Raw genomic sequence first — 15,986 nt, 5'->3', positions numbered from 1 at the left:
ATAATATTGTTTTATTTCGTACTCCTTTCAACTATTTTAAAAATATAAATACAATGCATTTTTATAATTAAGGCAGTTTTGAGCAATTAACAATAACAATATGACAATAGGTTACAATAATTTTAAAATCAACTCTTGTATAACAACAAACTTACACAATTTTTATTAAAAAAAATTGGTTGTTTGTAAAGTAGGTTTACGATCGAGATGTTTACGTGATAACGTCTTATTGGTGGCAGCGCTCGAGATGAGACGGGAGATCGGTCCGTCTCTCTCTCGTTATACCTGCGATCGCGCTCGTGAGGTTTTGGTGTGACACAAGTTTCTGAACATGTCACCCGACTAAAACGATTTTAAAAACGTTATCACGTTAAAATAGTCTTTATCTAATAATATTATACAAATCTTATATATAAAAATGAATCGCAAAATGTGTTGGTAAGCGCATAATTCGAGAACGGCTGAACCGATTTCGATAATTCTTTTTTTATTATATTCCTTGAAGTACGAGGATGGTTTTTATGTAGAGAAAACGTAAATATGTACCACGGGCGAAGCCGGGGCGGACCGCTAGTTATACAAATACAAATATAGATGTAAAGATTCTATTGTTTAGAGGTTATCTGGCAGGATAGTCTATAGACGTGCTGAGATAATCTTCAGTATCCATATCTTCGTAGGAATAGCGCGGCTTGTTGTATTTGGAGGCTGTAATGAAAATAGTGATTTAAAATTAATCTGAAAGGTGAAACATGGAAGAAAATACACTATTTTTTCTGTATTATTGCTAATAATTTAATTGATATTGAAATAAAGAAAAGGTGTGTGTCGAGCACACATGTCAGAAGTGAAACTTCTTTGGCAAGATTCATAGATACCAAAATCGTTGCTCCATGACATGATGGTATTGCCATGACGCGATCTTGAAATTTTACTAAAGAAGTTTCACTTCAAAGTTCTGGAACACTAGTCGAAATTATTTTCTGTATTTAAATATGTAATTCAACAATTCACTCATTCACTCGTGTTTATCATTCACTCATTCACTATAGCTTGATCGCAGTGGCTGTAGGGTGTAGGTATGAGCGATGAGGCGGGGAGCGGGTGAAGAGCACGAGTTAGAAGAAGAGTAGAATGAAACGGAACGGTCGGTTGACGGTCTATTGCGGTCAAGCCCTACAGCTATTGCGGTCAAGCATATAAGTCAATCTTATCATATCTATACTAATATAATAAAGCTGAAGAGTTTGTTTGTATGCGCTAATCTCAGGAACTACTGGTTGGATTTGAAAAATTATTTCAGTGTTAGATAGCCCATTTCCCGAGGAAGGTTATAGGCTATATCTAAGACCAACAGGAGCGGAGTCACGCGGGTGAAACCGCGAAGCGCAGATAGTTAGTACTATAAACCATAAATAATTTTTAACGATTCACTTATTCATATCATTCACTCGTTCACTCGTGTATACCATTCACTCATTCACTAATACTCACGCGGCACGCAGTGATGCCTGTCGGTATGCAGCCGCAGGTGTGTGGGGCAGGCGCACACATACCCACCCGCCACGTTCACGCACGCGAACTCGCACCCGCTTATATTGAGTGCACACTCGTTTATATCTGTTATTTGGAATTAAAAAAATTTAATTAGGTATAGAACATTTTTACAGAACAAGTTTGTGTACATGTGACGCGTGTGCACGTGTGTGTACATGTGACGTGTGTGCACGTGTGTGTGTACATGACGTGACGTGTGTGCACATGTGACGCGTATGTGACTCACCGAGGCAGCGCGCGGTGGGCCCGGCGGCGCGGTAGCCGCGCGGGCAGGCGCAGCGGTAGCCGCCCGCGCGGTTGGCGCACACTTGCGTGCTGTGGCACAGGTTCAGTGGGAGACGGCACTCGTCCACGTCTGTCAACACATTGCCAGATACAGATACAATCAGTAGGGAAACTTAATACGAGAAAGAAAGAAAGAAGAAACGTTCGTAATGGCTCACAAACACAAGCAAGCGTTAAGTTAGCGCTATTAAGTTTCCCTGTGCCTTTAGCCAAACGTCAAAACGCAATGGAATAGAATCCGCTAGCGATACTAATTGTCATAAGCGTACGATATTTCGCTAAGGATTTGTTCACCCTACCAACGACGAAGACGACCACAAACAAAATTTTCATCCAGTCGCAATTTAACAAAATTGTGAAAAACACACTTAAAAATAAAATATTAAAAATTTCCTGTCGTTCTGGTGATTGGAATTTTTTTTTGAGCTCAACGAATGAAAAAATAGATTTTTCGTTGAAACGGTGACTCCTAGATAAAAATGTATTTGAAGTTTTTTATAGATAATTTTATGAACTACAATTTTGGTAAAAGGTAATTATATGATTAACTTACTGTCTCGGCGAAAATCGCAAAAAACCTATTTTTATATTAACTGTACTCAATTTTTTTTTCTTTCTGAGTATCAGTATGACGGGAAATTTTAATATTTTATTTTGAACAAATTTCGGCAAGATTGGAATTTTGGTCGTGGTCGTCGTCATCGTTGGTAGTGTGACCGAATCATTACCAAAATGTCATGAGCTTATGTCAATAATTAGCGTTAGCAGTTTCTATTCCATGGCGTTAGGTACGTTTGTCTAAAGGCCCTGGTTGTATCTGTATATTGTGACATTAGCTAATATCAAAAAGAAAAATAAAAAAAGTATAATAATCAACGCTATGAAGTCCATCTAAAGCATTCTATCTTCTATCTAAAGTCTTCAACACCATCAAACGCCTTGCTTAAGTGCAGTCAGTTTTGTTTATTCCAAAATCGTATAAAAAATGCAAAGATTCACAAGTATAAATTCCTACAAAAACGAAAATTCAAAAAGTTCCACAAGGATCTGTTTTGAGACCAATGTTTTTCATTTTTTTCTATTAATGATTTCACCAGCAGACTTAAGTTTAACTTAAAAATATACGCAGATGAATTAAAATTAAATGAACAAGCTTCAATGTGCATCCACTAATTTTACAAAAAAAAAGAAATGAACTGAAAATTGCATGAAGATTGTTAGCATTATTTACTTACTAGCTTTCCATATCGCCCGCGCAGTCAAAGAAATACCCGCATAGTTCCCGTTCCCGTGGGATTTCGGGATAAAACCTATCCTATGTCCTTTCTCGGGTATCAAAATATCTCTATACCAAATTTCATGCAAATTGGTTCAGTAATTAAGGCATGATTGAGTAACAGACAGACAGACAGAGTTACTTTCGCATTTATAACATTAGTATGGATTCTCAAAAAAATCATTTATTCCACTTACCAACACAAGTATTTTCCTCAGCATTATGTTTAAAGCCAGCATCACAAGGGCCTCGCTCACTGCCGTCTAAGTTTTCTGTCACATTCACATCATAATATGTGGGCATGCTGGATGCTATGGATAGATGTTTAGGTTAAAGTATAAGATATTTGCCATTTGGTCAGTGAAATTATTGTTTGAATTTTAATTAAAAAGAGCGTGTATGCCGAGCACACGCGTCAGAGGTGAAACTTCTTTGGTAAGATTGAAAGATACCATAATTGTCACCTTACTCCATGACGTGACGGTATTGCCATGAGACCTTGAAATTTTTACTCTCAACGCGCCTAAAGAAGTTTCACTTCATCAAAGGGAATTTCGAGTTCCAGTTAAGACAATGAATTATAAACATAACACGTGTAATAGTATTAAAGGCAACGAACAAAGAAATAGTACATTCTACAATAATAACGTGGAAATATTCATCACTAGAGTTAACAAAGGTATAATAAATATTTACTATTATTTTTACAAAAGACATAAAATATTTATTTTCCATACTTGGTGCAGTGTAATAGTCATCAAATTCTTCATTTGATGGTTGCGAGTTGTATTGCTGCTCAATGTCTGGCCCAATTTCAAATGTAGCTTCAGGTAAGAAGTCAGAAAGCTATAATATGAAAATCAAATATTAATGAAAACTATACTGAAAAGAACTGAGAGTAAATTTGAGAAATATAATGAATTTTAACTTACTCCATTATCTTCGTTATCCGCACTGCTGTAAACATCATTTTTTAGTCGCTGCCTTTTGGGTGTAGGACATGGAGGAAGACCACGACATCTTCTTATCTGAATACATTCACATGAACAATGGTTTAAAACATTCAGTAGTTGTTAATTGTTAATAATAATATGTACTTGTGCAGTGTCGTGTGGTGATGGTTTTACATTTTATGGTGCGACTTGGTTAATCTCAGTGTGTAGTTATAGGGTGCGACTCATATTTATTATTTACCACGTTTGTGTTGTGTATAAAATATATTGTAGTATTATTACGATTACGCGAGTATATGGTATAATATGTCGTGTGATGTCATATGTTTTGTGTATAACTCGTGTGAAGTGGCGTAAGTGATATTTAATTTGGTGTGTGTTGTAACTTATTATGGTCGTGTGTCGTATTTGTCGCATGTGTCGTATTTTATATATGTAGTGTCATGTATTGTGAGTGTAGTGTAGTGTCATGATGTGGGTGTCATAATGTGAATTGTTGCTATAGCATGTATCGTGTATCTGTGATGCTTTGTGTCGTGTCATGTGTGATGTTTCTCGTATCAAGTGTCGTGTGTCATGTCATGTGTGATCTGAAATATCGTGTTACGAGTCTTGTGTGTACATGTGTTTGTCATTTGTTGTGTCATTGGCATTGTATCTTAGTCACCTGCACATTATCCCCGCTACAGTCTCGCACACGACACCGGCGAGTACGCGCCTGTGTCGCGGCGCCGCAAGTTGCGGAACACACGGACCAGCGCGACCAATGAGACCATTCACTGATACTTTCCTGGGGGTTTTTAGTTTTTTATAGTTATACAATAAGTGAAGTCCCACGCCCCTAGTGGGGTAAGGGGCAGATGCATTATACATCTGTTTCACTGATCGATTTTCTTTAGGGACAAGTAGGTGATCAGCCTTCTGTGTCCTACCAGACCAAGACATTTTTTTTTCTGCGTCTCCACCGGGAATCGAACCCAGGATCCCTCGGTGTTACGCTCACGCGTCAACCACTGTACCGAGGAGGCGGTCAAAGTTATTCAATAGATTTACCAATTATTTTGGTAGGGGGAGGGGTTTATAACAGTTATGGAGATGATGTTCTATTTGTAAAGCTGTATTTGAAAAGCTTATTATGAATAGACGTGGTTTTTTTTATTTTTTTATTTTGCCAGACAGATAAGTAATACAAAATATTTTTGTATGGTGCAAATATATTTGGAAACTACAAAAGTAATTTAAATTTTTTATGTGCATTAAACTTGAAAATACTAATTTATACTGCTTGTCATAAATAATTAAGTATAAAGTATAAATACCTCGCATGGCGGCATCTGACACTTTCTTTGTTCTACGGATGAGCCCTTACAAGCCGATTCGTCCAAAATAATCTTATCTGTTTGACTAGATTTATCTGCAAAATAAAAGTCACTTGAAAGGAATTAGATAAATAAGTCGTTAAAAGCACACTATAATTTAACTTAACGTAAGGATTTCTAATCCATACTAATATTATAAATGCGAAAGTAACTCTGTGTGTCTGTTACTCAATCACGCCTAAACGACTGAACCAATTTTCATGAAATTTGGTATGGAGATATTATGATACCCGAGACAGGACATAGGCTACTTTTCATCCCGGGAAAATGACGCAATCCCGGAAATCCCACGGGAACGAGAACTATGCGGGTTTTTCTTTGACTGCGCGGGCGAAGCCGCGGGCGGAAACCTAGTAGATTATAAATATCAAGAACTTTGATATGACCAACGACGCCATTTCCTAACATTGCGTTGCCAGAAAGTGCAGTTTGAAGTGGTAAAGAACGCACAGTAATTAAACGTATTAAATGTGTTGGAAAAAATTGGTTGTCTGTAAAGTCGGTTTACTGGCGATAGTTGAACGTGACAACTTCCGATTGTGCTTCTTTGTCGCTCGTTCCGCGCTCTCGCTCGCACTTCAAGCCTTACACGGAACGCCTCAGAGCGAGGTAACGCCGCATGAGTCATGTTTTTTCGTGCGTGCAGCCGTCAAAAATGGGAAATTAAGTAATATTTTCAGGTCGCTAACATTGTATTATAGTCAGCTAGTGCATAGTGATAAGGTAACTTACCATAAGTGTGGTTACTATCGTCTATATGTTGGCAGATTCTAGTCCGCACTTGCACACCGCGGCCACAGGTCGCATTGCAGTAGCCCCAGCCCGACCAAGCGCTCCATTTACCGGGCACTGAGGGATTCATTTTTAATATTGTAGCATTTATTTTAATACAATAAATACTAGAAATGGATGAATGAATGAATGAATACTCTTTATTGTACATACACAGAAATACAGTTTGTTACATGGTTGAGATAACTTATAATATAAAATAATGTACAAAGAGCGACCAGAAAATTTATAGAGAATCATTTTTTTTTTTTTTTTTTTTTTATTCTTACTTTATTTAAAAGGGGTTTTGTCAACAGTTGACAATGTCACCCCCGTAAAAGCAAATAACACGATATTAGCAAGATATTAGCATACATAATAAAAATTAACTACTACCACCCAAATATAGTTTTATCAGCATCTTTGCTTCTCGAGAAAGAGGAAAAGCCAAGATGCTGTTACACCATCCCAGATTTAAATCACTATCTATATTAATATTGTACATTAATTGAGATCGTAAGGCCTCATTCCGAACACATTCCGTCAAAATATGTGTAACATCATCAATGACATCACATTCTTGGCAATTAGGAGATGTACTTAGCTTTAACAGAAATTTAAACTTATTTGACGGGATGTGCCCCGAACGAAGTCTCATCAAAATAACAGAATTTTTCCTATTACATTTATCAGAATCGAACCAGGGCGATGTAGGAGGCTGACACTGAATCGTCCTATACCAAATACCTTTTGTGAGTGAGCGCTCATTAAAATATTCATGCCATAAATTACGACACATTTTTTTTGCACAGGAAAGTACTTCGGAATAAACCGGTAGACTATTAAATAATACTCCGTCACTAATTGCCTGCCTAGCCACAGTGTCAGCCTCCTCATTGCCCGGGATGCCTACGTGTGAAGGAATCCACTGGATAACTAAGGTTTTATTTTGGGATTGAAGTTTACAGATGGTGTCTAGAATAGTGTAGGCTATCGGAAACCCTCGACCTCTCGAAGGTAGCCGAGCCAAGTGTAACAAAGCACTTTTTGAGTCAGATAAAATGACAAGGTTATTGCAATCCACCGTTGACATATAAGACAACGCTTCCAAAATCGCAACTAACTCACAGTGCATAACAGATAAATTAGCATTTATCTTTAACGCAAGGCGTGTATTTTTTTGTGGGTCATAAAAAGCTGATCCACATCCATTTTCATCCTTTGAACCATCTGTAAACAACTTATAACATGTATTATAATTTTTAAATAAATATTCTGAACATATGCTTTTAATATTAGCCTTACATAGTTTGCTTTTACTCATATTCAAACCTTCAATAACAACACAGATAGAGAATCATTTTATGAAGTGAAACTTCTTTAGGTGCGTTGAGAGTACAATTTCAAGATCGCGTCATGGCAATTCCGTCACGTCATGGAGTCAGGCGACGATTTTGATACCTTTTTAGTTTTTGCCAAGAAGTTTCACTTCTAACACGTGCGTTCTTTTTTTGATTGTGAAGCGGAGATTGACGCAATTTATGCGTTCTGTTCATACATAGTTTCTGTCTTATGCTTCATGTATGTGCTGTATTGTCAAGTGTGTGAAGTGTCATGACGTGGGTGTATAGTGTGATGTGCGGTGTGTTGTGTGATCTATCATGTCATGTGTGATCTGTCATGTCATGTGTGATCTGTCACGTCATGTGTGATCTGTCATGTCATGTGTGATCTGTCACACACACACACCTTTTACAACAAGCTCGTACACCCGGTGCGCCGTGCCGGCTGTGTTCTCCGCGACACAAATGTACCGGCCCGCGTCGCGAGTGTTGGCACTCCACACTGCTAGCACGCTGTGACCTTGTACGTTCTGCACGTTGGCCAGATTGTCGCTGAGCTTTTGGATATCCTGGAAAAGTTGGAAAAAAGACTGTAAGGGTGCTTTTCTACCAATAATGTGCGAGAATGTGTTTGTAAAACCAATCATATCGCTTCATTCAGTTTAAAGCGTTTATCATTTGAATAGGGATACTATTAGTTATTTACAAACACATTCCTCGCTACACATCCTCGTATATTATTGGTAGAAAAGCACCCTACAATCTACATCCTGCACAAATCACAATATATTGTGGCGGCTTCACACTTGATTTATGTCTTGAACTATAATTCAATTTATAAATCGCTCCACATTCTTAGGATGTTCGCAGTACATACAGTATTCAGATAAAAACCCATGGAGGGTTGTCGCGTAAAAACCACAGGACAGTTCTTTGGCATGTTATTATAATATATGATGTAACATATGTATTTTGTAAAATTAAATTGTAAAACTGACATGATTTAAAAGAGCAACTATGGAGTTTCTTGCCGGTTCTTCTCCGCGCGTAGATACTGCTTTCCGAATCGGTGGTAAATTTTAAAATATGTAATGACGTTTCAAAAGTGCTTCTATACGAAGTCTAATTGAATAAATAAATGTTTGAATTTGAGTTTTGAGTTTGAGTCGTTCATGTTACCCGCTTCGAAATGGACGAAGAAGCTGCTGCAATTACTATTTTACTATGGAGCCTTACATCCTAATGGCAGCTCCACGTTCGTGCCGTGAAGCTCAATTTCCAGAAAAATAATATTATCTATACAGAGTGTTCTATCCTCGGTGCACTAAGCCCGAAGGAACTTATAGATTCGCGTACACTGATAACTTAAATTTAAAAAAATACTTAAACAAAATAACGACGCCTATTTTTTTATTAAATTTTTCCTTCAATTCTGTGTTTTCATACAGTTTTATGAGTCTTTTTACGTACTCACCGTTTGCGAAACCACAACTTCCTTTGAGCTTGGTACTCCAACGCTTGATACCAATATATACTGTCAACGGTGGTATAAGAATAACTGGTACAATATAACAATACCTTCAACCAACTAATCTTCGGCGGTGGATTACCGTCCACTTCACACTTCAATACAATGCTGCGTCTCAAAGGCACCACGTGTCTCTCTGTAATATTATTGCCTATATTACGCGCAATGGATGGAGGCTTTTCAATAATGACGTCATAAATTATCTCAGTTGAACCGACTTTGTTTGTCATGATACAGGAATATTTGCCCGTGTCGAGAACTTCAGTTTCGTTGATTAACTGAAAAGAATAAGTTAAATATTATAACCTTTAATGGTAGTTTATATATTAATGGTAGTTTTTTTACTATTTGTCGTATATGTATATGTACTGGAATAAAAAATATTACTTAAAAATTAAATCACTCATTTCTTCCTTGGTTATTAAAAACGTTTTAACCTTTTTTCAAGTGAAACTTCTTTAGGCGCGTTGAGAGTAAAATTTCAAGGTCGCGTCATGGCAATAACGTCAAATCATGGAGATGACGATTTTTTTTATCTTTGAATCTTACCAAAGAAGTTTCACTTTTGACACGTGTGCCCGGCTCACACGCTCTATTTGTAAGAAAAAAGTGGCATCAGTAGCACCATTACTTTATAAAAATAAAAAGGACCACTCACCAAGGTATAATTATCATTAATCAAATGAATTCTCTCAGTTTCGACTATCTCAGTATATGGGTGTTTGACCCACATCACGTAGGGTAAAGGTTTTCCCTCAACAGGACAAGTTAGATTTAGAGGCTTTCCGAAAAGTAGGTTTACGTGTTTAGTGTTGTCTTTCTGCTGTGGTGGTGCGACTAGAAAACATATTCAATTAAATTTAAATATAGTATTATGGTTTATCTCTATATTTTGTCCTTTGTGTTGTTTTTATAAACTTGATTGGTTTGTCATGTTAAGATTGTTAGAAAGCTTTTTTTATTGTATCTAATCAAAAAAGATAACTATTATTAAATTTCATGAAAATTGTACTTTTTTTAATATAGAGCCATATTACCTTACTTTGTAATTCATACCTTTGCACATTACGACATACATTAAGAATAAACAATAATAATAATAATGTAATAATGTCCTATAATATTTATTTATTTATTTTATTAAACATTATTCTTACCCAAAACATCAATCAAATAAATAACACTAGTTTCTCCCACACCGTTTCTGGCAACACACGTGTAATTCCCTGAATGCTCCTCACTTGCCCCATTCACGGCTATAATTTCCCCATATTCCTTTGAAACCATAGAGTCATCGTACAATCGTAGAGGCAGGCCATCTTTGAACCAATAGATGTCTGGCATGGGGTAGCCATATGCGTGACAATGCATGAAGAAAGATTGATCGGACATTACTTCTAATTTTATTGGGCTATCTGTGGTATTGTCATTGCGGAAGAGCGTTTTAAATATTGTGGGTGGTTCTGTAAAATTACATTGATATTATTAAGAGCTACAGCTAGTGTCTGAAAGTAGAATCAAAGTTTCGAAGGATTTATGGCAAACAATGTATAATATTTTACTAATTTATGAAATTTAAAAAATGACCAAATCGTATCGTTAGTCGTAACACGTTATTTTTCATTAGTCTATGTTATGTTGCATATTTTTCATCTATCTTCTGATTCATTTAAAATAAAATGTGCGTCTTTAAAACATACACACTTAAACTGTATATTTCAATTTTATAATAAACTAATTATTTAGTTAATTTTTTATTATTATTTTCCAAACATTTAAAAATGCTTTAAAAATAGAGTTAAATAATATAGCCTTAGCACTTACCTAGTACATTTATCTTCAACTGCCTTTCATCAATTCCCCCTTCATTCACTGCAATACATATATAAGTCCCTGCTTGTGTGATGGCAACACTATCAAATGTCAAATCAGCGTAACTAGCGCCCTTGTCATTTTGACTTATATTATTGCCATGCTTAAACCATTGTATCGTTGGTTTCGGATTGCCTTTCGCTTCACATGCTATTCTGACGTTTGAATTGAGCTAAAAGTTATATTTTTTATTAAACACTATAGATAAAAAGTCGTCACTTATGGTATAAAGAGGAAATTTTAGACATTTTTGTGTTCTTTACTTAATTGAGAACACTTTCACCAGTAGAAACCTATAAGAATTATTTTTAATGACCAATTAAATGATTGTTTAACCATAATATTTAAAATGTAGTAAAAGCATTTAAAATTAAATCATCTATGTATTGGAATGATATAAAAATAGTCATAACTTACAGCAACATCAACACTACCCTCTAAATCAGTTCCTTCCCCATTTCTAAACACCACAATACTCTTCACCCTGGCAACACCGACAACCGTCACATTATACTCTAGGTGGGCAACACCGACTTTGTTGATGGCAACACAGCGGAATGTACCCTCGGATGCTGGAGTCACTGATGTTGATGTTAGCGATGTGTTTGTGATATGCCAATTTCTGTTACTGAAAATTATGTTGTGTGTAATAAACGATAACTTATAAAATTTTAAATAAATAAATAAAACCAGACAGTTTTTGATATTGTGGAAATGATTTTTTTTTTAATAAATTACTTATTCGTATTCTTTAAATCAATAATAAAAAGTAAAAGAACTAAAACCCAACTACGACAAAAAACGACGCTGAAAAAGTATAAAACAAGATTTTCAGAATTCCACTATGTAGAGATAAATTTTCATGTTTGGAAAGGCGTAGTCACACGTTACATATATCTACCATAGCACTTTGACAACGTGTGACTACGCCTTTCCAAACATGAAAATTTATCTCTACATAGTGGAATTCTGAAAATCTTGTTTTATACTTTTTCAGCGTCGTTTTTTGTCGTAGTTGGGTTTTAGTTCTTTTACTTTTTATTATTTGTACTATTTTGGTGTTAAAGTGTATTTGTGGCGCATAATATTGACAAAAGTTAAATTGATGAACTAATAAAGAAGCTATGAACGAAAAGATGTGAATTATATGCAATCAGCCCATGAATACAGGTAAAGTCACAAGCAAATGCTAGTAATATATATATATATTCAAAATGTGCAAGTAAAAAGCTTTCAAATGATACCAAACACGGCATATTTATCTTAACTTTATTTTTTTACTCTGTATGTTTTGTCCGCTAGAGGGCGCCACATTAGATTTTGTGAAACCCCATATAGCCTATAACCAGCGGACAATTAAGACCACGGACATATATCAAGATAGACTAAGCGAGTGTATGTACTTCCCGTGTCCAAACTACGATTATGAAACTTACTTGACGCTGGCCTACACTCAGTCCGCGCTTGCAGTTCGCCAAGGAAAGACGTGAAGCTGAATAAAGTAAAATGCCGAATTACGCCGTTATAAACTGTAGAAACTCCACAGCTGTGAGTGGCCGAGTTAGCAGAGATGTTTCCTTCCACCGGTAAGTAATTTTCTAATCAGAATATGCACTATTTATTTTAAAATCAAATAAAGAATATCTGTGGAAAACGATCGTGACAAACACGGATACCAAATCATACGAAATGATTCGGAATACATTGCGGCTTTTACTTGGCACGGTAAAGATCGCGTCGTATGATAACAAGCAATGAATAGCGTCTTCTCATTTTTCTGTCCAATTTTGTGGTTAGTGATGTTCATTTGATGCAACAGTTCTCGATTCTAATCGATTTTATAATCGAACAGATAAATGATAATTTGAAGGAGCAATTTTTCAGAAAAAAAGGCATAGATTTTTTTTGTCATTTAATACGACTTGACCTAGAACTTTTAAGTATTTTAATACAAAGGTACTAAAAATAAATATTATGACATGGACGCCATTAGTTAAAGTGTCATCTTGGGAGTTTTTTAAGAAAACTCCTTATTGCTTAGACTATGTTTGTTTTTTCAGTTTTCCAAGTAACCCGAACATAAAAGGAAAATGGATCGATGCAACGGGACATAAAGATTGATTGATTGACAGTTTCATTACTTTCTTTCGATGGCCTCTCTAGTACGTAGTACATGGTAACTCAATGGGCATATGTAAGAAAAAGCTAAAACACATTAGTTTACTTGTTAGAATATTAAAAGGTTTATAACTTTATTTTATCATCCCTCTGTCTATGGTAATTATCATTTTTCTGTCTTGAATCGATTTAGTAATCGATTACGATTCATTTATTTGACTACCTCTTAGACATAGATCTAGTTTGATCTGATTTCTTTCGATTTACTTCGATGGGATAGGACGATACTAGAATCGCCGCGCGAGTGGCGGCCTAATCGATTTAGCGTAAAATGAAATTAACATCACTAAAAAGCGCTCGTGACGTCATAACGCGTCAAGGTCAGTACAAAAAATATGACACGCTTGGTTTTCATACAGATCGCGGTACTTGCGTTGTCTACTTATATATACATGTCTGTGATTAAGACGCTTCTAATGATATGTCATTTGTCGAATTCTGATAAGTAGTTTAGAAGTTACGAGGGAACAGATGAACATACATACATACATATATACATACATACATACATACATACATACATACATACATACATAGCCTGTGAAAATCATAACCCTCCTTTTGCTTTGCCGTAGTCGGGTAAAAATCAAAGGTGCCGACTGCCCCAATTAAAATAGATATGCTACTCAGTGCGTCCAATAATTGTTTTAACTTATAAATAATTTTCCAAAGAGCAAATTCAAAGCTTCTATATATTTAAATTCAAACTACTACTACAAAAAAAATTGAATATTTTACCATACCATATTTAATTAAACAGCAGTCAGTATTCTAACTTACTCAAAACTCCATGTAACATTTGGTTCGGGGACGCCCTTTGCGTTACAATCAAGTGTTGCATTTGCTCCTTCCTTCAATTGTACATCTAATACATCGAACTCCGATATAAAAGGCGGGACTAAAATATATAAATATTTATGACTGTATTTCTAATAAAAATAAAAGAAATATATAGCTTGATACATTATGTAGATGAAAAATCATTTGTTACATTTCTCTAAACTTTATTTCAAAAAGTAAATCAATTATGGTGGTTTGAAAAACTTTTCTAGATTGTTAGTACGGTAACAAATTATTAAAATTGCGTAAATTTTGCAAATTATGTAACGTTACTTTTTAAGTTTTAGTCAGGTTGAATGTCAAAGTGACATTTCCCGCATATTTTTGTTTATTAAGGAATAATAAATACATATATATATCCTTATAAATAAGAAACTTCTTATATTTCTTACAATTCCAAATACAAAAAAGCCCAATAAAAATAATTAATTAACCTCACCTAATACACCTAGAGAAAACTCCCTACTAATGGTACCGTATTCGTTACTAACAATACACTTGTATTCGCCCGCGTGGTGTGGTTTTATATTCAGTACCACAAGTTTGTCCCGATCTTCCCCAAGTAATAACTTTGAGTTGAAAAGCCATTTTGTCTGAAAATAAATATCATTTCATAATATAGAAAGTCCTTTTGGTCGTCTGTTTATGCTTAGATCTTTTAAATTACGCAACAGCTTTTGGGGGATTTTTAATAGATAGAGTGATTGTCAAGAAAGGTTGTGGTGTAGTATAATTTGTTAAGTTATAAACCAAGCGAACGAAGCCGAGTGCGGAAATAGAGTTTTAATAATATAAGAAAGAGAAGCAAATAAATCATAGAATTGTGTGTGGGTAATGAAAAATTTTACAAAGTTTGCGAGTAATTATTTCAAGCTCTAAAAATGCTGTCAAATAACAGGCAACATAATATGTTTGCGCCTTGCGACATTATTGTGTATCTAAACAGCAAGTATTTTTTAAATGCCGAGTGTTCGAAATTAATTATAACAATACTATATTTTAACCGCTATTTATGACGGTTTATAGATTATTTTATAGTTCATAGATTTTTTAAATATTTTTCTTACATACCTTAGCACGCGGCTTCGCATCGACCTCACAATCGAAATACCAATCCCATCCCTTAGTCACATCTTGATGTTTCTTCGGGTTAGCGTGGAAGCGTGGCGCCCACGCTACGTCCACGCTCACGCTGGAATGTGCGGAGCCCACTGTGTTGGACACTACACATGAGTATGTGCCGGAGTGTGAACGTGATACGTTCGGAAATTTTAGAGAGCCTGTTGATATTAGCGTGCTTTCCTAATAAACAAAGAAACAGGATAATTTAAACCTTTTTTTGATTTTTAAACGAAATTCCTAAAAAGGGTTTGTCGTAATTAAATATTTTTTATAATAACCACCAAACCACGTTTATAAATTACTTGATTATGATCAACATTGTAACTGCAATAAGATTTTATTTGCGTTCTGTACAGTGGGTTAATCATTCCAGAGTTAGCGTGGAAGCGTGGCACCTTCGCTACGTCCACGCTCACGCTGGAATCATCTGGAATTTGCGGAGCCCACTGTGTTGGACACAATACATGAGTATGTGCCGGAGTGTGAGCTTAATACGTTCGGAAATTTGAGAAATCCTGTTGATATTAGCGTGCCGTGCTATTGAAGGACAAAAAATTAATATTATTCCTAATAAGGAAAAAATAATGGACTGTTTAAACCTATAAAATCGGTTTTTAATTCTTGGCGTAGGTATATATTTGTTTTATTTAATATAATTGTAGTGAAAATATTCAAACCTTAAATCAAATATTTAAATTTCTCAACCGATCGATATAATCATTATGTAGTCACAGTTAGTGTGCTTTTCCCCCAGAGGATGTGCAAAGATGCCAATGGAATGAACCAATCATATCGCTTCATTTAGCGTTTGAAGCGAATCACAGTACCAAATATAAATATTTAAGATAGAAAGTGCTAAATGTATAAACAATCAACAACTCC

At 35.4% G+C, this 15,986-nt stretch overlaps 1 protein-coding gene across 4 annotated transcripts in view; it reads right to left on the bottom strand.

Moving 5' to 3' along the window:
• The window catches only part of LOC149476765 (hemicentin-1-like), a 33,682-nt gene continuing 17,696 nt past the window's right edge, over positions 1-15,986 (bottom strand). For 2 of the 4 annotated variants that reach the window (XM_089711342.1, XM_089711344.1), the window contains 18 exons: positions 15,054-15,284; positions 14,422-14,575; positions 13,923-14,040; positions 11,382-11,592; positions 10,917-11,136; positions 10,250-10,555; positions 9,751-9,929; positions 9,143-9,370; positions 7,971-8,133; positions 6,183-6,299; positions 5,391-5,485; positions 4,739-4,861; positions 4,051-4,146; positions 3,856-3,964; positions 3,316-3,429; positions 1,784-1,912; positions 1,495-1,620; positions 578-708 (listed from right to left, as the gene is read on the bottom strand). In XM_089711342.1, the coding sequence (XP_089567468.1) occupies positions 620-708; positions 1,495-1,620; positions 1,784-1,912; positions 3,316-3,429; positions 3,856-3,964; positions 4,051-4,146; positions 4,739-4,861; positions 5,391-5,485; positions 6,183-6,299; positions 7,971-8,133; positions 9,143-9,370; positions 9,751-9,929; positions 10,250-10,555; positions 10,917-11,136; positions 11,382-11,592; positions 13,923-14,040; positions 14,422-14,575; positions 15,054-15,284 (2,808 nt within the window). In that variant the 3' untranslated portion in view covers positions 578-619. Of the gene's footprint in view, positions 406-577; positions 709-1,494; positions 1,621-1,783; positions 1,913-3,315; positions 3,430-3,855; positions 3,965-4,050; positions 4,147-4,738; positions 4,862-5,390; positions 5,486-6,182; positions 6,300-7,970; positions 8,134-9,142; positions 9,371-9,750; positions 9,930-10,249; positions 10,556-10,916; positions 11,137-11,381; positions 11,593-13,922; positions 14,041-14,421; positions 14,576-15,053; positions 15,285-15,986 lie in introns of those variants that run through there. The other 2 variants (XM_089711343.1, XM_089711345.1) reach the window with 2 other exon arrangements.

Source organism: Colias philodice, chromosome 26 (assembly GCF_061535455.1).
Source record: "Colias philodice isolate Cphi_HAF_F1 chromosome 26, ilColPhil1 Martin Lab GWU primary, whole genome shotgun sequence".
Lineage (NCBI taxonomy): Eukaryota > Metazoa > Arthropoda > Insecta > Lepidoptera > Pieridae > Colias > Colias philodice.
Note: the sequence above shows the minus strand (reverse complement) of the source record. Positions and strands in the feature narration are given on the sequence as shown.